This window comes from Podarcis filfolensis, assembly GCF_964270895.1.
Source record: "Podarcis filfolensis genome assembly, chromosome: 5".
Taxonomy (NCBI): Eukaryota; Metazoa; Chordata; class Lepidosauria; order Squamata; family Lacertidae; genus Podarcis; species Podarcis filfolensis.
The window spans coordinates 59778108-59802709 of NC_139608.1; the positions used below are offsets into that span (position 1 = coordinate 59778108).

A 24602-nucleotide genomic window follows, 5' to 3' on the forward strand; every position below is an offset into this window, starting at 1 on the left:
TCCGCAGGAGGCCCTCATCTGCAGAGTCCATTGATTGGTTGGGTGTATAAGAAGCGAGATGATCTTTTAGGTATCCTAAAAGGTACCCAATCCATCTGTAATATGTTGATGGCCTACAGTACAAGTTTGTACTTTATCATAACTTGATTCTGGATGAGGCTGTGGGGGGGGGGAGAGAGAGGGAGGGAGAAATGGGACCAACAAAAAGTAGCATATGGCAGTGCATAGGCGCAGCCATATGGATTCAGAACAATATACCCTCCAATCTTTGGGCACTTTTTCATGGCACTGCAGAAAATGATATCATCTATATGCCAGCGAGGCATTTGATAACATCTGTTTGTCACTAACTACATATGTCTTGAAGTTACAATTGTTAAAAAACACACCATACAAATACAAAAGTTTAAAACAGCAACAAAAGAATAATGCAACTTTATTTGCTACAAGTGTTCATACTGCAAGATGATAAAGAGGATGAACCCTACCCTATCCAATTAAAAAATGAGCACCACAGCAGGCTAGAGTATCCTCATACCATGGGAACATGTGTGTGTTGTCCTTTCCATGTGTTCGCTGTGAGAAACATTGAACGTAGTTCACCATGGGAAAGTGGCATATAAGTACATGAAATCTATTAGGGATCTACTATGGTAAATAAGTTTAAAGTAGTTTGTGTGTGGTTGCTGATGCTTGTGTATCAAGCTTGTGGATTTAAATGTCAGGCACCTGAAACTTCAGAGAGAGAGAGAGAGGTCTGTGTGTCCCACACCTGTATACACATACATACACACATACAGCCAGGGAGGGGTTGGGTTTGTGTATCTTCCTTGTTCTGTTTTACAGAGATCCTTAATATTCACCCCTAGGGCATTCTTAAATTATCATCAGTTGAAAAGTTGGAAGCCCTTCTGAAGATATTGATCTGCTTGGGATTAGAGAATTTTTTGTTCACATCCGACATCATACTTTGATCCAAAGCGGATAGGTGTCACCAGAGCGGGTGGTTGTTTTTAGGGTTTTCAACATAGTTATTAAAAAACCAGAGGGTGACCTTCAAGTGTATTTGCAGGCAAAGAACAAAAGCATGGAAATAAATGTCTCCAGAGCACTTCAAGGACAGAAAACATTTATCCTGGATTGCAAAAGATTAAATGCTCTTGAAATTAAATGTAGAGATTTACTGCCTGTCAGAATATAACTAGTTATTTATAAAGGCTTACTTACCGCTTTGCACAACAATCTTCTGAGAAAGTGATTTGTAATCACTAAAATACTTCAATAACAATAAATTAAATCCAAGTCTAACCTTGACTTGGCCATTGTACTGCAGGCTCTGGTAGCTGCCAGATTGGATTATCACAATGTTCTCTACAAGGAGCAGCTCTAGAAGTTACTTGGAAACTTCAACTGGTCTAAAATGCAGTGGCCATATTACTGGATAGGGTCTCACTTAGATCAAATATAACACATATTTTCAAACAGCTGCATTTGTTTGCATCCCAATTTAAGGTGCTCATGTTAGTTGGAAAAGCCTACTCAGGTCCCAAATACAGTACCTGAAATACCATCTCTTTTCCTACAGTCCTCCTTGAGTATTAAGGTCAGCAGAGGGGGTCCTCTTAGTTTTTCTGTATAAACAAACTTCATAATACAGCTTTCAGAAAACACTGAAGATGCTTATCTTTACCCTGGCTGTTGATTCCTGAGATGTGTATTTTTTTCCAGGACCCTATTGTAATTTTTTTTAGAAAGAAATTTATACATAGCGTAAAAGCTATAGACATAATGCATGGGTTCAACTTGTTTGTTGTACTAGCAGAAGCCAGCGTGTGTCTCAATAGCACAACAGGACTTCTCTCCTCTTTCACTGCCACCGTGCATCTCCCAAACCTCCCCAAATCTGGTCAGGAGAACTCCTAGAACAGTGCATGGAGGGAGGAGTGGGGAGATCATTCCTCCTGGCAATGCTTTTTGGGCTTGGTTGGTCAAATAGTAACATAAATTTGCTTTCCATGAGCCCAAATCCTTGGAGAAATTTTTTTGGACTGCATCAACACACTTCATTTTGTTGTTGCTTTTAATGTGGATCATTGAGATGGAACAAGGATGTTAGAAAGATGGGTACTTATTATACATATTTAATCTGCCAGAATTATGTATCAGAATTCTATTTTAAAAAAATTCTTCCTCTTCTGGCAACCTTGATATATTTCACTTGCCTTTTTTAAAGAATGGTTTCAGGAACACCCCTCTTCCTGCCGCCGCCCTAAGACAGGATAACAGTCGGATCTATGTTTAGACTTGCCTTGTAAACTACCAAACAGAGAGTTGCAGAAGGCAAATGGTTATGCTGCTGAGTTGCACATATAAATGAGGAAGTTAACCGCTCTAATTGTCACGGATAATAAATGGTCGTGGTGGTGTTTTTAAAAAGATAGCATTCTAAAGTTTCAAATTAGATTTCTGCTCCTTTCATTTATTGCTTCTCCCATATTTCTTCATTTATTTAGGAACAAAAAAGACTTTTGGAGCTGGGGATTACTGGTCCAGAGGGTCACGTTCTCAGTCATCCAGAAGAGGTAATATTAAGTAGGTCCCCACAGAATTACTGTCAACTCTACTCAGTAAAATAAAATTGGGAAATACCATTGAAGGTTAAATTCACACATGAAATCTCTTTTGCCGAGCCACGTTCAGACTTCACAAAGCCTTTCAAAGTCCCCTTTTGATAAGAGAGGGATGCCCACGCTTAAACACTGAATGTCACATGCAAGACATCATTGTAGACCTACACCGTTTTTGAATAAAATCCAGTAAGTGTTTTGCTGCAGTGAAATTAGCATCAACATAGATAAGATTAATGAAACTGTATCTTTCAGGGGTAGATTATAGGTTCTGCTCCAGATGTTGTTGGAATACAATTCCTATCAGTCTTAGCTAGCACGACTTAATGGTCGCAGACTTAGTTATAATGGGATGATACCCCACAACATCTGGAGGACACCATGACGACGATCCCGGTGTAGCTTATAGATTTTGACACTTGGTGTTTTTGCAATCTGTAATGAGACTAAAAGGATGGTCTGTGTGTCATTATATAAACAACAACACTTCTGCTGAGTTTTATTGTTCTGGATGGCACTCTTAGCTTGCTTGTTAGGCAGTAAACCCCCTTCATTGTTCTGCCCGGACACTGAGGTCCAGCTTCGAGGGCTTTCTGGTGGTTCCCTCACTGTGAGAAGCCAAGTTACAGGGAACCAGGCAGAGGGCCTTCTCGGTAGTGGCGCCCTCCCTGTGGAACGCCCTCCCACTAGATGTCAAAGAGAACAACAACTACTAGACTTTTAGAAGACATCTGAAGGCAGCCTTCTTTAGGGAAGCTTTTAATGTTTGATGTATTACAGTATTTTAATATTTTTTGGGCAGCCGCCCAGAGTGGCTGGGGAAGCCCAGCCAGATGGGCGGGGTATAAATAATAAATTATTATTATTATTATCCAACCCACCAGGAGTTGCTTCTGAATAAACATGCATACTCTTTCATTTATGTATTTATTTATGCATTTATTTATTTTAAAAACCACATTTGAGTCTCTTCCAGTAATAATTATTGTCTGACTGAATTATTCATATATTTGAAATCAATCAATATCAGAGGAGACATAATGCTAACTTCCCCACATTTCCCTGTAACTGCAGTTTTCCTGTAAGTGCAGTTGTGAGTGGGGTAGACTTATGAAGAACAAGTAGAACAATCCATCATAACAGAATCCTAGCAGCCCTAGCTGTTGTTTAAGCTCTAGGCAAGCTACTTCAGATGAAGCAGATATTGTGAAGTATCTGACTGTGTTCATGCTTCCAAAGGTTGAAACAGAGGCCGTGTTCCGTGCCATTACAATAGCGAAACAAGCCAATTGCCCCTTATATGTCACAAAAGTCATGAGCAAAGGGGCTGCAGATGTCATCGCTCAAGCCAAGAGAAAAGGTAAGTCCTGTTTCGCGCTTCCATACTGATGAGGACTTCCTGTCAAGTCAGCAGTTTTTGAACGGGGAAATTTAAATGCCCAGACATTTAAAATGATGGTACATAGCAGACATTTTTCTCCAGGAGATCAAGCAAGGACCGCTAGTGATGGTTTCAGAATATCTTTCAGGCATAAACTTGACATTCTTTCATGTTGTTTGAGCATCTTTGGAGATGACAAACCTCTGGAAGTGTTGCGGACAACGTCCTGTCCTGCTGTCAGAAAATCTTTGGTTGCATTCAGAAGCCTTAAGGTTAAGAAATGTCATCTTCTGTGAAAGGTCTTTTGCACAGTCTTGTCTTGAAAATCCCTCTTGAGACAGGTTTGTCCCCAATACTCTGTTCTTTTTCACAGTATCTAAACGGTATACCTGACATTCAACCACAGACACTGGAATTTCCTAGCACAATATTTTTTTTTCAACCTTTTGCCCCCATATTTTCGATTGGGAGCTATGTGTGTGTCTATATATATATATATATTTGCATATCTAAACACCAGTCTCGGCTCAAGGGAGTCTCCAGTTAAGACCAGGGAAGCCAAATTTCTAACATTTGAATATATATGCAGATACAGCATGCTTGTTTGTTTCATATACATTTTTCTGCTTCCAAAGGGGTGTGCATATTACACATTTTTGTACCATAGCATGTTCCTGGTGGGGGGAGATGTGGGGCAGCTGCTTTTGATGGCAGCAATATGGATACTGCAGCGGTGGTGACTGTTGATTGTTTGTTCAGGCACAGTTGTGTATGGAGAGCCAATTACAGCCAGTCTTGCTACAGATGGCTCTCATTATTGGAGCAAGAACTGGGCCAAGGCTGCTGCCTTTGTGACATCTCCTCCCATTAGCCCAGATCCTACAACGCCCGATCATCTCACTTCCCTCTTAGCATGGTAAGTCATCAAGGACAGAATGACCTTTCTCTGGAAACACCAAATAACAGACTGCAGCTCAAATGTGATGGTTAGCATGAGAAGAGCTAGTGGCTCTCCTGGGATAAGCATCCGAAAACCTCCTTACTTGGACCTGGTTTCCCACTGTGCCAATATTCCTTTCTCCGTCTGGATTGCAACCATGGTGGAGAATGTCAGAGCTGTGGGCTCACCACAGATGCCACGAGCCTCTTAGAAGTTTTTATAGTCTTTATTTACAGTATTTACAATGGGTCATTAACACATCGTTCATCCATCAGAGTCACTCAGTTCAGATCTCTGCTGAGGCCTGCTTTTGCCCCTCAAACAGCTCATAAAATGGTGAGGTCTCCCTCCCCATAGTTCCACCCTTCTCTTTACCACAGGCCTTCTCTAGGGCAGTCGTAAATTTTCCCCCTGATTCTGAGCCTGAGCTTAACCCCTGCGTTCTCCCTGCGAACTTTCCATCTCCCCAGCCCTTTCTGGGCTTATTCCAATCGCCCTCTCCTCATTGCCTCCCTCCCCCTCAGGCACCTCGTCCACATCTTCCGCTTCCAGGCCCCCCCTCCCTCTGGGGAACTTGAGACCTCTGGTTCGTCCCTGACAGAGAATGTGTTCCTCTCATTTCCATATCATTTGCAGATGGATTTTTTTCTGGAAGGAAGTCACCTGGGAATGAGCACTAAACTGGCACAATATCCCACTATGGTTCCAGAAGTGGCTTTTGCATCATATATAACTCAAATACCATGGAGATTAACAGTCAGGGGAAAGTTGTGAAAATGGAATAAACTGCAGCTTTTGACCGGGACCTGGGAGGCCAGGGTTCATGCCCCCAATCACCCATGAAGCTCCTTGGATGACCAGTCACTGCCCTTGAAGCTACCCTACCTTCAAAGTGGGGAGGGGGAGCCACTTGAGCCCTTCATAAGAAAAGTGAAATATAAATGTACTACTCATACTGGTTTGTTTGTTTTTTAAAAAGCAGTGTGGCTTTATATGTTTCTTTTCCCCCATACCATGGCTGCTAGTCCTGCATTCCTGGCAACTTTTTCTACCTTTTGCAACGTGGCTGAGGTTAGGAGTCACTAAATAGATCGGTATCTCCCCTCTTCACATGGAGGCCCAAAACACAGCTTCTCCCCGCCCCCTGCCCATTTTTTGGTTTTTTGTTTAGAATTTAAGTCACTGTGACATTCATCTTGTCACTTTGTACTGCTGAAGTCGGCACAGTAAAAAATATGGCAGAGTCAAGGTTGATTATGAATATAAAGTTGACAGTCTTATTTCCTCTACTGCCTCTATTCACCTCTATTGTAACCTCTAAGGAATGATTTTGAAAATCCACCAGTTCTTTAAAGTTTTATTAGCTGTTTGTTTCTTTTCAACTTACAACAAATCAAAACCACCCCAGATTTTCAGACTCAGTAGGAAAATATTGGATAAATTGGCTTCTGCAACCAGCAAAGAGCTCCCGCCCTCCATTTCACTCTTTGCTTGCCATTTGTTTTAATTAGTGGGGATCTTCAAGTGGTCGGCAGTGCTCACTGCACCTTCACCACAGCGCAGAAGGCCGTCGGAAAGGATAACTTCACCCTCATCCCAGAAGGAACAAATGGCATTGAAGAACGAATGTCGGTCATTTGGGAAAAGTGTGTGGTGAGTCAGTTCCAGTGGCGTAGCGTGGGGGGTGCAGGGGGGGCCGGCCGCACCGGGTGCAACATCTGGGGTTAGGGCAAATCCACAGGTTAGGGGGCGCAAATCCACGGGTTAGGGGGCGCAAATTACTTGCCTTGCCCCGGGTGCTGACAACCCACGCTACGCCACTGGTCAGTTCAGCAGAATCCAGTGTGCTCTGAAAAGCAAAGGATGCTGACATGGCTTGAAAGTGTTAGATATCTCACTGCATTGTATGGCTAAACCAGCGGTTTGCAGTGTACCTAATTTGCACTACAGAAACAGAAACAAAAACCCAGCTGCCCTTCAAAGTTCACACTTCTCTGAACTTTGCAATGAAGTTCTTCAGCTGAGTAATGTGTACAAACATGCATGCTCTAAAGTGTGCATAGAAATGCACATCTTAGTGAAAATAACCAAGAAAATGCACTATATTAGGGAGCATTGCTTTGCAAAAATGTGCACGTTAGGCAAAAATGCATATAAACTGCTTTGAGTGTTTGTTCTTTACAATCAAGCAATATATAAAAGTTATAAAATGAAATATATATACAATGAGAAATTCACACTTCAATGCTGATAAATCTTCACGGGGACTTTAACAAACAAACAAACAGATGTAGAATTGTGGAGAAGTGAATTTAAGATTGAAAACAATGAGAAACGTGAGAGAAGTGAAATCGAAAGATTTGCCCATCCCTAAATGAGTGGCTATCGCTTTGCTATCGTAACGTAAGAATCTATAATTTTAAGTGATATGGACTAGAGCAGCCTTTCTCAACCCGTGGGTCCCCAGATATTGTTGGACTATAACTTCCATCAGCCCTAGCTAGCAAGGTCAGAGCTCAGGGATGATGGGAGTTGTAATCCAACAACATCTGGGGACCCACAGGTTGAGAACCGCTGGACTAGATGGACCTGTGGCCTTCCAGATATTGTTGGACTTCAACACTCTTCATCCCTGACCATTGACTATGCCAAGTAGGGCTGATGGGAAACAGCTTCTGGAGGTCTGCAGCTTCTCCACCTCTGGGAAAGAGTTCAGTGCTGAGTTTTATGAGCAGTCACCTCCTAATGCCATTAATAGACATGTACCATCCTTACTGTCTATGTCACAGTAAGAATACCTGTGTTGGATTGAACCACCTTGATCCACCTGGTTTAGCATCCTTTTTCCATCATTGGCCAGTTGGATTTTTCTGGGATGCTTACAAGCAGGACATGACAGCAGGCAGGCTCCTTTTTCACTTGTTCCCAGTATCTTCAGTACTTCAAAGATAAGTAGTTTTTTTCCTTCTCATACAAGCTGCAGTATGAATTACAAAGGAGCTCAGCAAGGGGGATAGATCTGGGATGAGATGACAGATTAAGGCCAGAGACTGTAATCTGTTTGCCTGAATTCAATACTTGTCAAAGGAGCATGCTTTCCACCCCCCAGAGGTCTATGGTTTTCAGATCTCTCTTTCTGAAATCCCCCTCTCCCTTCTTTCCCTCTTTCCCCCCATTTCCAGGCAACGGGGAAGATGGACGAAAATGAATTTGTAGCAGTGACCAGTACAAATTCAGCAAAGATTTTCAACTTCTACCCCAGGAAGGGACGGGTTGCTGTGGGTTCCGATGCTGACTTGGTGATTTGGAACCCGAAAGCTACAAAGATCATCTCTGCAAAAACTCACAACTTGGTAAAAGAAGAACTCGCTGCTTTTACTTTTCTTCAGCACATTAGAAGTTTCATCATTTATAATGTTGATCTAATAATTAGCTGTGATAAAATGTAATCCAGCTAAGGCTGCCAGCTTGTTTTCCAGCTTTGCCTTTAACTGTGATTTGATCTGCAGGCATTAGCAGGTGCTCATGTTTATCTCCCAAGTGATGAAAAGTGTCACCTACAAAATGCTGCAGTTCAAACTATTATTAATGCTTGCAAGCAGGTGAGGTAGAGCTTTTCCCCCCAGTCAGCTGACAACCTTAGATCCATCAAAGATTGAACATTAACTTTCACCAATTTCAGTAGAGTTAGTAATGTGCTATGCAGCCAGATCCTATTTGTGTTTACTTGCATGTAAGTTTCAGTGAGTGCCCTATGTATACCTTGGAAGCTGTGTGTGATCATTCAAAGCCACCTGGAGATTATGCACATTGACCAGGCTGTGGACACCACTTCCTGTTTGTGTGCACATTTTCAGTTAGCATTTATGAACATTCCGCATCCAACCTACCATGGTGACCCTCTGACACTTACCTGTTGATTTAATTTATCTTGAAGCTGATCAAGAATCTCTTGTTGGTTTTGCCAGAATGTAGAGTACAACATATTCGAAGGAACAGAATGTCACGGTGTCCCTACGGTGGTGATAAGCCAAGGGAAGGTTGTGCTGGAAGATGGGAACCTCTTTGTCACCCAGGGCGTCGGCCGTTTCATCCCTCGAAAGACATTCCCTGATTTTGTTTACAAAAGGATAAAAGCAAGAAACAGGGTGAGAACATTTCTGTACATGAAACTCCTTCCTTCCCACTGCTGATGAAATGCTTCCTTGTCTCTTGGAGGCAGTTGCAAAAACTGCTGATCACAGGATCTGGAAAGAGCTGTTCAGTATGATCAGATCTACTGTGCAATATTTAAGCAGGTCTTTCTGGAATGTAGCTGTTAGGGCTTGAGAATGAAATCCGGCATATTTAGTAGTGGATTTTGATGTTTTTCATATTGGGTGTTAAGCTTAGCTGATGGCTGAAGGTGAAAACTAGGTATGAGAGTTGGATTTCCTAAATGATTCCCTCTCACCGTATTGCTGCTTTCACCCTCATGCTATGACTTGCAGGGCCATAAGTGGATTGCAGCTGTGACCTGGAATCTCATATATAAGAGGGTCTTGAATAGTTAAGACAACTGATAAATCTCAGAGACAGAATTGGCACAGCTAGGCAGACATTTGGCCGGAGGCTGGGCATGTCAAAAAAAGTTCAGTCAGTGTTCAGCCAATGGGTCATAAACTGCCCTAGATATGTACAGACTGATCTAGGATAATCTGCATCCTCAAGTAGGAACTTCATGACAGTCAATGAATCCTCAGTTCCATGAGAAATACCTATACTTTAAAAAAATAAACACTATAGAATGATTGTATTTTGTAGCAAGTTCTCATCCTCTTCCACTTCCTTTCAGGAGTCTAATCCTTCAAAATTATCCGTTGAGGTAGCATAGATGAGAACTAGGTAAACCTTGTGGTACCCTCCACAAATGTTTCCTACCTGTTGATCCTCACCAAGCCGTGTTCTCGCACACTTCCTCCTCACCCTTTGCACCCAGCATGGGACAGGAGCCAGGAGTCATTTCTCCTCTCCTGCCCTCAGACGCTCAGTTGCTTACTTTCTCTTTTGTAGAAACCATAGCTCGTGGTTGTGTTTGGGTCATTTTGTCCTCTAAACCAGTTCTGCAAACTACCTTCAAACTATGGTTTGCAATCCTGGTTGGAAAGGAAAGTGCAAACCATAGTTTGCCCCTTTAGACGTAATGGCAGGATTCAGTAACTGAAGTGAAATGCATCAGTAGATGAGGGAGTTTGCAGGCACAAGGCTCATTCCTGCGGTGACCAATCATGGTTTTTCAAATGGTATTTCTTATGGCCAGAGGTGGACAGAACGTACTCCTGCAGAATGGGACTGTGGCCCAGGAATGCCTTTAAGGGCAACTAACCAAGTTGCCTGCTACCACTCTTTGTAGGACTCTCTCACTCTGTCCCCAGCATGAGGGCCATGTGGTCAGGCGTTATATTGAGCATTCAATGTCAGTAGTTGCATTACTACTGAAATTTCAAGCATCATAATAAGCATGAACAAGTGTGGCCTCCAACAGAACGTTGCAGGGTGTCCTCCCTCCTAAAAAACAGTGCTGTGGTGCAGGATTAGTCCTGGCAACCATTCCCCCCTTAAGCAGAACATTCTGCTCCTCCAGCCTCTGGTCTTTTAATCTATTTTTTTCCATTTTCACTCTATAAGCTGTGGCTACTGAGCAGGATTAGTTCTCATTGTGCTATTTTGTGGGGGAACTTTGCCCCCCAGGAGAACTTGTTCTGTAGCAAAGCTGGGGTTCCCTGAGCATATTGATACCTCCCTCCTGTTTTTCAATGACCTCATTTTGGCTGCAGCCTCATGGGCACCCAAACCCATGAATTCACTGTTAAGAGTTGCAGTGTTATGAATGGAGCAGACAGGCCCAGTTTGGATATTGCAACTCTCCCCTCCCCCAATCCAATATTGATCAAGACTTCTGCATGGACTACTTGACCCTTGTGGTCCCTTTGAACTCTACAATTCTATGATTCATTTAAACGTTACTTATTGTCAGGGTTGCCACAGTTGACGTTATAGCAAACAGTTGCATGTACATGGCATACAGTAAGGAGCTAAATAGGTACCACTCCAGCAGGAAGATAGATGGCATTTCCGTGCGCTGCTCTGGTTTCGGTGTTCCATTGTGCCAGAAGCGGCTTAGACATGCTGGCCACATGACCCAGAAAAACTGTCTGTGGACAAACGCCAGCTCCCTCAGCCTGTAAAGCGAGATGAGCGCCGCAACCCCAGAGTCGTCCGCGACTGGACTTAACTGTCAGGGGTCCTTTACCTTTACCTTTAAGGAGCATTTGAACACAACTTCTATGTGCAATGCTGCCTTGGAGAAGACCTTTTGGTGGCCTGCATGAGTGAGTAGCAATGCCCCACCTGGTCCTTAGCTCCCTTTACATGCACAGTTGGGTGCTCACAATCTTCCAGCACACACCTACCTCTGTGTCTGTGGGAAGGTTGCTGCAAGAGAGCAGGTTGGTTGGTGGTAGGAACCTTCAGTGTATAGAGTGCGCACATGGAAATAAGTTGCTTCAGGGCCCTGGATGATACCCTTAACCTTCAGTAAATAAATGCTAAGATTTATGCACATTACCTACTTATTTGGTGGGTTGCCTGGAAAGTAGCTACCATTTTTTTATCCATAGGGAGCTATATATTGAGTCCTAGCTTTACCTGCCTCGTCGACCCTTTTCTTATTTTTTTACACGCATTTGGAAGGAGTGAAATGGGGTGGGGGGGGAGGAAGAACCACTCATAACTCTGTCAAATTCTAGCCGAAAACACTTACAAGTCCTGTAGGCTACCAATCAAACTGTGTTTGCGTTGTACACGAAAGATGCAGCGCCCTCTGTCATTTTTAATTATCCCAGGAATGAAGTTCTCAACAAAACATACACTTCCATTTAGGCTGAGCTGGAGGTTTGCAAACTCACCCGTAATTGGTCTCCAAATAGGGCAGTCAGTGATTGCTCGTGATGGTAATTCATTTGGGCAGTTGCCTTTGATACTCAAGGCGCTTATTCCGATTGTCTACATTCCACTCCTTGCCCTCCTGTCTAACAATAACTTCCTGGAAAGCAAGCATTAACACAGAACGGAAGAGTATCAGAGGAGCCCTGCTGGATAATCTAGTCCGGCATCCTGTTGTCCAAGATGCCTGTGGGAAGCCCAAAACTGGGACACAAGTACAATGACCCCTTCGTAGTTGTTCCCCAGCAACTGGCAGCATATTGCCATCATGACTGGTAGCTATGGAGAGCCTCCATGAATGTGTCTAACCTCCTTTTAAAGCGAAGTCCGCGGCCCTTGCCACTTCTTGAGACGAATTTCATAGTTTAACTGTGTATTATCATCAGCAGCACTATAAAATATGTCTGTGTTTGTGTCAGTCTGGGTATATAACCATCTGAAAAGTGAACAACAGAGCAGAAATACTTGTTCAAAATGCAAAACGCTTCCTCTTTAAAAGGTCTCTTGTGACAGCATTTCTGTGCCTATGCCCAAGGCCAAACCATTACTTACTTCTAGCTTATTTCTAGCATGTGTGACTGATACTCCTCAGAGGAAGAGTAGCTCTAGCTAACTTCTTGTAATAATGTTGTGTCTTGCTCTGTTGAGTTCTGTCCCTTTACAAGGAGAAAGGGGGAGACAGCTGTACTGAGAACACTTGGTCAGGAGAAAATAATAATACCATTAGTGACAACCATCAAACATTTGGTCATGAATATACCCCAAGGAAAACCAGCAAACATTCAGTCAACTGTGATTCTCCCTCTTACTTTTTTATAGCTTGCAGAAATTCATGGTGTTCCTCGTGGGCTTTATGACGGACCAGTTCACGATGTCATAGTAACTGCTAAAGCTGTGGCCCCAACTCCTACCTCAAGAATAGCTACCTGTTCAGGCAAAATACAGGTTCCTCCCATCCGTAACCTACATCAATCAGGCTTCAGCCTGTCTGGTAAGTTGATTTTTTTTTAAAGGGGGTGGTACAAAATAAACAGCATATTCACCTGGATAAAGAGAATGCTGACTTAAAGGGAAGCTCCCATTTTGTTGACACATTAACCAAGATCTGTGTCACAACCTGAAGCCCATGCCAGATTTATAGTAGTGGTATCTGTACTAGAATTTAGGGGTTGTGTTTTCTGCTGTTGCTACATGCTAGGCATGAAATAAGATTTGAATTAGTGACTGAACTGATGTGACTGCATCTTAAATGCTTCATTTGGCATGGCTATGTGGCCTTTTAAGGTGGCCTGTTGCTGTTTTTATTAATCTCACATTTTGGTACCCAAGACTAAGGGCACCTGCAATGGTGCGCAAGCACTTTATCTGCTGCAAGCTAATCTGCATTCTCTGTACTGCGGTGGGGGCCTAGCAGTGCCTTTTGGTGGGCATGTCTCAAGGTCCAGTCACATCAGTGGGTTGCATGGTCAGTCTGTGGCCTAGTACTGTCACTTGGGTATGGACTTGCATCCTGTGGCTCCTGCCAGGTTGTTAGGCCCTAGTACACGACACTCCAGTTTGTGGACCGTTACTCACTTTGCAAAATTCAATTTTTGAAGGCAAGTGCCTTGTTCAACGGGACGCGGTTGGCGCTGTGGGTTAAACCACAGAACCTAGGACTTGCTGATCAGAAGGTCGGCGGTTCGAATCCCCACCACAGGGTGAGCTCCCATTGCTTGGTCCCTGCTCCTGCCAACCTAGCAGTTTGAAAGCACGTCAAAGTGCAAGTAGATAAATAGGTACCGCTCCGGCGGGAAGGTAAACGGCGTTTCCGTGCGCTGCTCTGGTTCGCCAGAAGCGGCTTAGTCATGCTGGCCACATGACCCAGAAGCTGTACGCCGGCTCCCTCGGCCAATAAAGCGAGATGAGCGCCGCAATCCCAGAGTCGTTCACGACTGGACCTAATGGTCAGGGGTCCCTTTACCTTTACCTTGTTCAACAGTTTTCCTTTGCACCTCATTGACTCAGGTGCTGTGCTGCTGTTGCCAAAAATAGCATTCACTGAATGGGAGCTTCATACCTGCTTGGAGAATGTTTAAGACAGGGGTCGGCAAAGTTTTTGTGGCTTGGGCCGGTTCACGGTCCAGCAGATGCCGTGGTGGGTCGGAGTGTGTGCGCACGCATGCATGCATGCGCAAACACTATTTCTGGCACTCCTTCCTGTGCAGAGGTGGCATGCACAGCTTCCCATTGGCTGCAGGAGCTTCCTGCAGCCAATGGGAAGCCGGTTAGTGTTGCGAAAGGCGGTCCCCGCTCTGCTCCATGCCAGTTTAGCACGGGAGCTGACCGAGCGGGCAGCAGGGGTCCCCGAGTGGGCGGTGGGGGTCTATGGGCCAGTTAAACAACCCCCATGGGCCACTTCTGGCCAATGGGCCTTAGGTTGCCAACCCCTGGTTTAAGCCCCCTTTCCAATTGGGCTTGCTTACTAGCTTACTCGGAATGTACCACCCTTGGCGCGCAAGGGGTGGTACAAATGGAGCACTGGATGCAGCACTCCATCGCCATGGTTGTATGACAACCATGAGAGGGTAGGAGAAGTCAGTGTCTCCTCCAGAAGGGCATCACTTAGCACTAAGAGAGGCAGGGAGCAGGGTGGGGCTGCCCATTGCATGTTCCACACTTGGAGATCACCTATCACTCTTGGGCTTGGGACAAGGAAGGGGTCCTTGAATGTACATTTGTGATATGGAAGCAGCCGGATATGTGGGGTGAGGAAGTTTTTTCAGCCCAGGCCCACATCCTCTGGGGTCCACACACCAGAGTTGGATGGGGCAGGGCTGGAGGCGGAAGTGGGTAGAGTAATGAATGTAAATTTAAATTTTGTACAATAGCTTAGTTTCTCCACACACTTACGCATCCCTCTATATCCTCTGGGAAAATGAGAGGCATTGTCAGGGATACGTTATTGGCAGGCAAAAGTACTCAAGGAGGGAGCAAAGTAGGGTTAGTAGAGAATGTGGTCTGGGGAGATTCCTAAGGGCCAAGTGGAGAGGATGGGGGCTGCATTTGGCTCCTAGACTTGAGGTTCCCTGCCCTCTGGCTTAAGTAGCACTTGTTCATCCTGAAGATTAAAAGCCTGCGATTTGGACAAAAGAGGACCTTCAGTGGCAACCACTATCACTCCCTAGATTTTAGAAAGTGTCTTACCTTTTAACCTCTGTGTGCTGCTTAGAGCATTTTGGGTGCTTCAGAAGTCATAAACAGTAATAATATATTTCCTTTGATCAATGATGTCATTATTCATTCCAGCATGCTGTAATTATTTTGGATCACATTTTATTTTAACTCGATCCAAGTGTGAAACTCTAGAAGTGTTTAATCTTCTTTTAATCCTAAATGCTTAGCTATTAAGAGCTGTTCGAAAATACCTTTGGACATGGTCCAGACAGTTAAGTACTTTCAGACCTTATTAATTTCAGTGGGGGAACTGAAGCGCAAACATAAATCTCATCCGCTGAAATTAACGTGCCTTTAGAAGTGCTTAGCGTCTGCCCCCTTCATTTCCTTATGTTCTTATAAAGGAGTATAAGATTTCCTATCTTTAGGAATTAGCATATTATGGTTCAGTTTTCAAAGGGCAATATTCCAATGGTACATGGCAAAATTCTCCATGCGACTTTTCATGATAAATGATTGTGCAATAATAAATGTAAAAGAAAATATAACATAATATAATATAATATAATTAATATAATATAATTAATATAATATACCGGTAATTAATATAATATAATATACTTGATTTAGATGTACACATTCCATTTCCTGTGTCAGCATGAACAAATCTCCTTAGACATACTCTTTTAACAATCACGTGATGCTCATAATAAGGCTATGTTGTATTAATGAACGCATTTCTTGATTTACCTATTTGTAAGCATTCCACTGTGTGCCATTTTTCTTTTAGGATCTCAAGCCGATGACCATGTTGCAAGACGTACTGCACAGAAAATTATTGCTCCCCCGGGTGGACGCTCCAATATTACATCTCTGTCATAATGATCCAATATTTGATCCATAACTGTGATTAGATCTGACTGGGCATGATCAGGCACATTCAGGCTGCAATCCTACACCCATTTACTTGAGTGTAAGCCCCATTGAACTTTATGAGAGTTACTTTGGAGTCGATGTGTGTAGGAGTGCACTGCCAGAAACACTTTTAAGTCCCATTGCTTGAATCATAGCCTACTGAAATCAGTGGCGCTTGCCCTCTCCCCCCCCCCCCCGGTTGGGGCAGATAGTTTGTAGAAGTGCGTTTAACATTCCTTTAAAATTACTGTATCGTTAAAAGACTCTGCCTTGCCTACACTCCCCAAGCACCTCTTGCGTTACAAACGGTGATCACTGAGTCCGTGATCCTTAAGAAGAACCTTTTTAAAAGTGACCATGTGGATATTTAACACTGCCAAATTAAAGGGCTTGGATGGGAGTGCACATCCCAGGAATATGAAAACGATTTGCCTTCTTACTCAGGATAAAATTCCCCTCCGTTTCTTCTTTCAGTGGAAAATGAGTGCACCCCTCCCCAGTGTATAGATTTTGTCAACTGTTTTAAATATATCCTCCAATTTTCAGCAAATCTCCAGAGACATGCATGTGACCTTCTAGTGAAGTACTTTTAAATTCTCTTCAGCTGAACTGCTAGTTGTGCGCTAAGTTACAACCAAGGCATACCTGAATACTTGTTTCAATTTTGAGGCTTTCTATCAATAATCTCTGCTCTTTCTACAAAAATAGTTTTTACTGGGAAGGAATCCTTGTGCTATTTTAACACAAGCATCTTATTCCTATATTTCCTTTCCTTTTTCTTTTATACTGACAACATGGAATACTCCCCTACCTTGCTCCTGTGCAGACATAATGCTTAACCTGGATTTGTTTTGACCATGCTTAAGTGTTAAGCCATAGGTTAAGGACTGGCCACAAACTAGGAAGTGAAAGCAAAATTTGACATGGGTTTTTTAAACCACGGTTTGAATCAACCACAGTTGTGTGATCATTCCCATGTCAAACAAACCATGGTTGAGAGCATCTTCCCATCTTTACAACACCTCTGCTTGCAAGGTAGACAAGCAGGTTTCACTGATATCTCTCTATACTTCCCCTTAGGACACTGAGTCACAGGTTCACTGTGGGATCTTAACCAGAATTAAGGCAACAAACCATAGTTAGGTGTTATGTCTACATGGGCCCTTGTGAGCCTCAAACTCACTGCCAATATCTTTCTGACCCATAGGACTCCTTCGTCTAGTAGATTGCCATATGGAAACCACTGCTCTAAATTTTATAGCTGCAATTTCACCAGTAACCATAGATTGAGCCACAAATGGCTTACAACTGACATTGATTGAAAATGTCTATAAGATCTCATTGGTAGATCCTTGAACATAATTTTAGGAACCATTGTCACTCAGTATCGTTGTGGCAGCATGGATATAAGAAATACAAGTGTGGTCTGATTGTTCATGAAATTAGGTGTCATAGTGTCACTTTAGAACTGGTATAAAACATGCATCTAGACTTTGAAATAATAATAATAATAAGATAGCTGAATTTCTGGAACCTGGACACAATTGTGTAAGTGCCAGTGTGTTTTTAGTCTTTTGTTAGTCTTGGATTTTTTAAAAACAAATTATTTATACAGGTTTTTTTTCCCAAGTACCAAGTGTAGACCTTCTAAACCAGAAAATAGGTGTATCTGGAGGTCAGCAGCACACCGTGAACTTTTTATAAAACTTATAACAGGTTTATTATATTTAAAGCTATGTACAGCAAAAGTGATCTTCTATATTCCATATCATTCCATAAAACTATGCTTGTGACTCGTTTACACAAAATGACTTGTTTTTGTTCAGTTTTGTTATTTACATTCAATAAAGTTTCTTCGAAATCAGCTAAATGATAAGCCAGATGAATGATTTTGACCTCTCTTCGTCTTCATATTGATTGGAGTTAAGGTAACCTCTGCATAATTGGTATGACTCAACACCCATTGAATTTAGGGGTGGACCAATTTGATAGGTCCTTGATTACTGGTCTCTTTTATTTATATTTTGTACTGCTTTTGAGTTTTCCTCTGAAATGTTTTAATTTGTGACAATGAGGTAAAGAAAAATCAAGTTTCCTCATTATTGTCTTGGCATGATAGAAAGAAGAGTGGTATAGAGTCTGTCCCTGACCACACAAATCAGCTGTGCAAAAAGAGGGGAGGGGATGGTTTTCCGCAGAAGATTTATCAAGCTATAAAAAGTGTCCTTAGATCAATTTTTCCTGGAAGCACCAGGAAACACAGTCAAAAGTATTCATCCCTTCGGAATGACAACAACTGTTATCTGCCCCCATTTTGAATTGGCTTCATGATGTCATTACATAGCCAAGTGCTTTTGGGGGCAGTGCAACAATACAAAAAAATAATAATACCACTACTATCATGTTGACCATATGATTCCTGATTGGCTGGGCTCCTCATCAAGAAGGAAAAAGCACTTTAAAAATGCACTAAGTCAGCTACTGACCAAGGCTGCAAATAGCAGAGAGCAAGGGGGTAAGGCAAAAGGGCAGCATTCGTTTTGCAGCTGAAGAAGCACTTGTGAAAAATTGGTGCCATGCTATGTATACCAGAAAGGCGTGACATCCAGACTGAGAAAAGGAAACACCATTTTGCCATGTCACTCATGTGCAGATAGGAATGTATCCTGCAACGGTAGGTGGAGGTCTACATGCAGTTCCTCAGCCCTGCCCATTAGCCAGGATCGCAGACATGTAGCCACTTAAAAAAGACAAAACCTGACAATCAGATGTTCAGGAGGGAAAGCTGGAAGACTTATTTCAGTCTCTCTGGCATTTCCTTTTCTGCCAAATAGCTGATCAGAGAGGTTCCAGATTCATTCTTCTTCTTTTTTGTAAATAATTTTTATTAATTTTCAATTAAAATCATCCCTATTAATGACAAATTCAATCAAATCAAATCACAATACAAACATAAAGCCAAATTACATTCCAAATTAAAATTTCAGGGAAGAACTTCCCATGTTCTGGATGTCGGGAGCAACTATCTCACACATTTCCCCCCCCCCCCCTGCTTTCTTTATTATGCCAGTTTCCAAATTCCAATGTTAACCTCTCAAAATCTTTCCAGTCGCCGGTACAGAACTCCCATCATTTTAAATAAATCCATATGTCCATTCACCTGCCGGAACACAGTTTAATTTAACTGTGAAGTTCCCAATTCATTCGTTTGTTTTTTAAGGAAAACGCACCATTGGTGGCTGATGCCTATTGGCAAAAAGGCAGGGAGGTCAACAGTAGATGGAGCCAGAATCAGCCAGCTATACTTTTGTCCTCATTCTCCTTCCTGCTGAGTTCTGCAAAGGCAACATTCAGATGAGGAGAAAGCAAACAGCCTGGACCACCCCCTGGAGTGGTAAGTAAAGAGGAGAGCAGGCCTGGAGGATTCAGTTTTGAGCTAATCCCAGTAGAAATCTCAGGATGATAAAGTACAAAATGGTTCGAATTTATCTAGCAAGTGCCACCTAGCATTGCTTTCCAGAGTGGTGGTGTGGGGCCTGTTCAAATCCTGCTGTTAGTGAAAACATTCTAGCTGAAATAGGTCCTCGATATATATATATATATATATATATATATATATATATGCGCACTGCTGGAACATTTTGGATAGTAAACAATATTATATGCCCTCATGGTATACCACTAAAAAATAATAGGAATGACTGGGTCCGTTCATTTCAATAGATCTACTCCAAGTATGTGGGATGCGGGTGGCGCTGTGGGTTAAACCACAGAGCCTAGGACTTGCCGATCAGAAGGTCGGCAGTTTGAATCCCCACGATGGGGTGAGCTCCCTTTGCTCGGTCCCTGCTCCTGCCAACCTAGCAGTTTGAAAGCATGTCAAAGTGCAAGTAGATAAATAGGTACCGCTCCGGCGGGAAGGTAAACGGCGTTTCTGTGCGCTGCTCTGGTTTGCCAGAAGCGGCTCAGTCATGCTGGCCACATGACCCGGAAGCTGTATGCCGGCTCCCTTGTCCAATAAAGCGAGATGAGCGCCGCAACCCCAGAGTCAGCCACGACTGGACCTAATGGTCAGGGGTCCCTTTACTCCAAGTATAATTTGGTTGGAGACAACCCTTTCTCTTTAAATGGTGTTCTCTCCCTCAGATCTCTGCAATTCCAAATAAACCCAAATGACGCACAGTGTTCTTTTACATGCTGAACATGTTTGCTGTTATGCGTTATGTACCAGCATGTCCTGCAATTGGGATTCAAGTGCTGTGCCTAAATGGTCGAAGGCTTTGTGAAAATTAAACGAAGCAGAAGATGTACTCATTCATATGGAAAGCATTTTGAGACCACCAGAACTAAATCTGCAGCAGGATGCTGTGCTAAAATCTCAAGCATGAAATACCAAAAAAGGGACAATCTCAAGTTATTTAACCATTCTGCTTCCAGTGGTGGCATCTCTCCCCTTGATATACCTATTTCATAATATCAGACATTTCAGATTGTACATTTATGACAAGAGATGTGAAGTTCTTCATCAGATGCTTACGTGAGCTGGATGCAAACAACTAACTTCCATAAAGTAAGGTAATGGAAGCATCTATAAGTTTAGAACATATATATAATATAGATAGATACACACACACACACCCTCATGTATCCCTGTAAGATAGGTTAGGCTGAGAGACAGTGGCTGGCCATGGTCACCCCACGAGCTTCATGGAAGAGCAGGGATTTGAACCCTGGTCTCACAAGGTGCTAGTCCAACACACTAACCTCTGTACCAAACAGGCTCATCAGTGCTTTTGGGCTGGGAGAAATGCCACTTCTACTCACAAGAGAGCTGTAGGAAAGGCTTGTTTGGCTCGCTTCTTTGGCTCACCCCACTATTTCCGATTGCCCTATTTGTGTATTAAATCCAATAACAGTTGAACATTAATTAATTAATTAAAGATCATGGCCACTGGTCCCATCACGTCCTGGCAAATAGAAGGGGAAGAAATGGAGGTAGTGAGAGATTTCACTTTCTTGGGCTCCATGATCACTGCAGATGGTGACAGCAGCCACGAAATTAAGAGACGCCTGCTTCTTGGGAGGAAAGCAATGACCAACCTAGACAGCATCTTAAAAAGTAGAGACATCACCTTGCCAACAAAGGTCCGTATAGTAAAAGCTATGGTTTTCCCAGGAGTGATGTATGGAAGTGAAAGCTGGACCATAAAGAAGGCTGATCACTGAAGAATTGATGCTTTTGAATTATGGTGCTGGAGGAGACTCTTGAGAGTCCCATGGACTGCAAGAAGATCAAACGTCTCCATTCTTAAGGAAATCAGCCCTGAGTGCTCACTGGAAGGACAGATCGTGAAGTTGAGGCTCCAATAATTTGGCCACCTCATGAGAAGAGAAGACTTCCTGGAAAAGACCCTGATGTTGGGAAAGATGGAGGGCACAAGGAGAAGGGGACGACAGAGGAAGAGATGATTCGATAGTGTTCTCGAAGCTACCAGCATGAGTTTGACCAAACTGCGGGAGGCAGTGGAAGACAGGAGTGCCTGACGTGCTCTGGTCCATGGGGTCATGAAGAGTTGGACATGACTAAACAACTAAACAACAACAACAAAGTGAAAGATAGAGGAGGCATTTCCCCCACATTCACACTATTTCAGATCACTTGCAACTACAGGAACACCTTTATTCCTGATCAACTCGCTTTGCAAGCCCCAAGTAAGAATGATGATAAATATTTTAAATGGGTGCATATACTAAGCGCATAAGTCAAAGGCACTGACCTATAAGCTTTTTAAAATGGCTGACTCTGACTTTTTCCACTTGCATTGATGCATTGCTTATTGACGAAAACAAAGTAAACCACAAGGTATGTTCTTAATTGCACTGGGTTTGAGTGTGGGGTTTTTTGCATTTTAGGCTGCAATCCCATATACACTTGTCTGGGAGTTAAGTCTCATTGAGATCAATGGGGCATACTTTTGAGAAGGCATGCATTGGTTTGTGCTGTTAATCTTGGAAGTTTCCAAGAACAGGCCTCCAAAGCTTAAGGAAAACATTGTCCTCGTAATATTCCGCATTTTTCATATTTGCTGGTGCCTAGTGCTCAAAAGGAAAAAAAGGGGAATGGCTTTTCAGCGCTATCTATTGGCAATTATTATAAGCACTTGCATTAGCCATTAACATGCCTGATTAATTGAAGGCACAATTAATTAATTAATTGTCACTGTTGGAAAGTTCAGCCAATTTAATCAAACTGCACATTGCACCCCTACATCTGACGACAAGTCTGAATGCTAGCAAGAGAAGAGTCTGGGCAAAATTAAACTTCTGAGAAATGAGGTCATTGTTGCTGTCTGAGAGAGCAAACAGATAGACTGTCACACCAAGCTAGACTTCCACGTGGGACTCAACACTAAGAGAGAGTGGCAGGTTGTCTTGTCTGAATGTGCCCCCCCCCCCCAAAGAAAAAACCACCTCAGCAACTTTAGATAGAAACCTTCACTGGAGGGAATGTAGCTGCCTCTAAAATTAATTTCAGGCTTTACCTGCTGTCCATTTCAGGTGCCTTCAAGTTGCAGATGCCTTTCCCATTTGATACTCTACACCAGGAGTGGGTGAACTTTTCCTAAGCAATGGAATTTCCTCTCACAAACTTTCAGGTCCCACATGCCAGTGGTGAGGGAGGGACGAGGGAGAAAGTAGGGGAAGCAACAAATGGAATTTTTTACCTTTGCACAGTTTCTGCTCACAGTCACAGGCCTCTCTCTATCCTCCAAACAGGGAAGAAGGAAGAAATATCAGGGTTCAAAGTTACATTCCAGGACAGGTAACAACACCAAAGGATGAAGTAGTGTGGCTTGGGGAGAGGGGATGCAGCTTTACAAAATGGACACGAGCAGTCAGCATTCTTTTTGAATTGTATCTGCTCCTCTCACCAGATCCTCTGACGGACAAGTGGCCTTAGCACTAAGCAAACCTTGACAGCTGCTCAAGGTAGTGTTTGTTTGTTTGTTTTTTGTTGAAGTTGTGGGTAAAAAGCATTTTCCTTTTCCTTCACTCACTTTTACCTGCCTGCTTTTGCTCTTAGGAGAGCAGCTGACTTCTGCAGAGAAGCCTTGGGCATTATTCATCATCTCAAAGCTGTCTTTGAATATGTGAGGCTGCAATCCTGTACAGTGGTACCTCTAGTTAAGAACTTAATTCGTTCTGGAGGTCCGTTCTTAACCTGAAACTGTTCTTAACTTGAAGCACCACTTTAGCTAATGGGGCCTCCTGCTGCCGCTGCATGATTTCTATTCCCCTCCTGAAGCAAAGTTCTTAACCCGAGGTATTATTTCTGGGTTAGTGATGTCTGTAACCTGAAGCGTCTGTAACCTGAAGTGTATTTAACCTGAGGTACCACTGTACTCGTTTCTCTGGGAGTAGGGATGGGGAGGACATTTGATTCACTTCACATTTTGAAACCAAATTAATTCGCACTTCTCAAAATACGCAACCAGAACGCAGTCATCATTCAAAATAGATGCTTTTATAAATTTTGCAGGGAAGCCAAGTATCATGTACAGAAATGCATGCATAAAAATATTATGAAAAATTGCTTTACAGAAATTAGCATATTAGGCAAAATGGCATAGAAACCTGGTCAAATTAGGAAAAGTTCACAATCCATGCTGATAAATTCTCATGAGGACTTTTTTTTTTAAAATGAATTTGCAGACCAATGTGAAGATATGGAGAACTGAATTTAAGACTGGGAAAAGTGAGAAACTCAGAGAAGCCAAATTGACAGATTCACCGAGACAGATTATCTGGGAGTAAGCCCCCTGCCTGAACTCAATGAGTGGCATTCAACTAAGTTTTATTCAGAGTAGACCCACTGGAATTAATGACATAAGTGGGATTTATTTCTGAGTTAACACATGTAAGTTTGCACTATAAGGTAATCCCGTTTTCATTCTGAGGAATGGGGTGGTGTCATGCAAATCAGTCAATGCAGATTGATGCCTGTTAATACATAGTGGGGCATATGGCAGTTTCTTTTGTGCTACCCAACAATACCATGTTTATAAGCTTTCCTACAGGCCTCCTGGTCTAATAATGAAATATTAACAGGAAATCTGTCTCATCATACTGGCCTGTTTGTAAAGGCACTCGCTGCCTCCAGGATAAAAGGCTACCTGCAGTGTGCCTGCATGCAATGGAGGAAAGAAAGGAGCAAATACTGCTTTGCCCCTAATTTGTTTTGACAGATCCCTCCTCCACCCGCTACACACACACGCACACACACTTTGCAGGCTCCTGGCAAGATAGATTCTGGATTGTAGATCAAAAGATAAGATGCCTTAAACGGACTCTTCACACTGCGGAAGAATTAATCAGCAGAGATGAAAGTTTTGCCTTTTTGTATTTGCATATTCCCTGTGAACTAAAGCGAGTCACTGTGCTGATTTCTAAGCAGGCCCAGCTTAAGGTATTTTATCACCAGCCTTTGTCAACCTGGTGCCCTCCAGTTGTTTCGCTCTTATGGGGCTGATGGGAGTTGTAGTCCAAAACAGCTGGAGAGCATGAGGTTGGCAAAGGCTGCCCTTCTGACAGATGCTGA

At 42.9% G+C, this 24602-nt stretch overlaps 1 protein-coding gene across 2 annotated transcripts in view; it reads left to right on the plus strand.

Annotated features, from left to right (window-relative positions):
* Positions 1 to 17873, plus strand: part of DPYSL4 (dihydropyrimidinase like 4) — a 32287-nt gene extending 14414 nt beyond the window's left edge. For both annotated transcript variants that reach the window (XM_083616927.1, XM_083616928.1), the window contains exons 7-14: positions 2514 to 2582; positions 3867 to 3987; positions 4768 to 4924; positions 6460 to 6601; positions 8131 to 8301; positions 8917 to 9096; positions 12752 to 12923; positions 15879 to 17873. In XM_083616927.1, the coding sequence (XP_083473053.1) occupies positions 2514 to 2582; positions 3867 to 3987; positions 4768 to 4924; positions 6460 to 6601; positions 8131 to 8301; positions 8917 to 9096; positions 12752 to 12923; positions 15879 to 15970 (1104 nt within the window). In that variant the 3' untranslated portion in view covers positions 15971 to 17873. The remainder of the gene's footprint in view (positions 1 to 2513; positions 2583 to 3866; positions 3988 to 4767; positions 4925 to 6459; positions 6602 to 8130; positions 8302 to 8916; positions 9097 to 12751; positions 12924 to 15878) is intronic.
* Positions 17874 to 24602: the final 6729 nt, after the last annotated feature.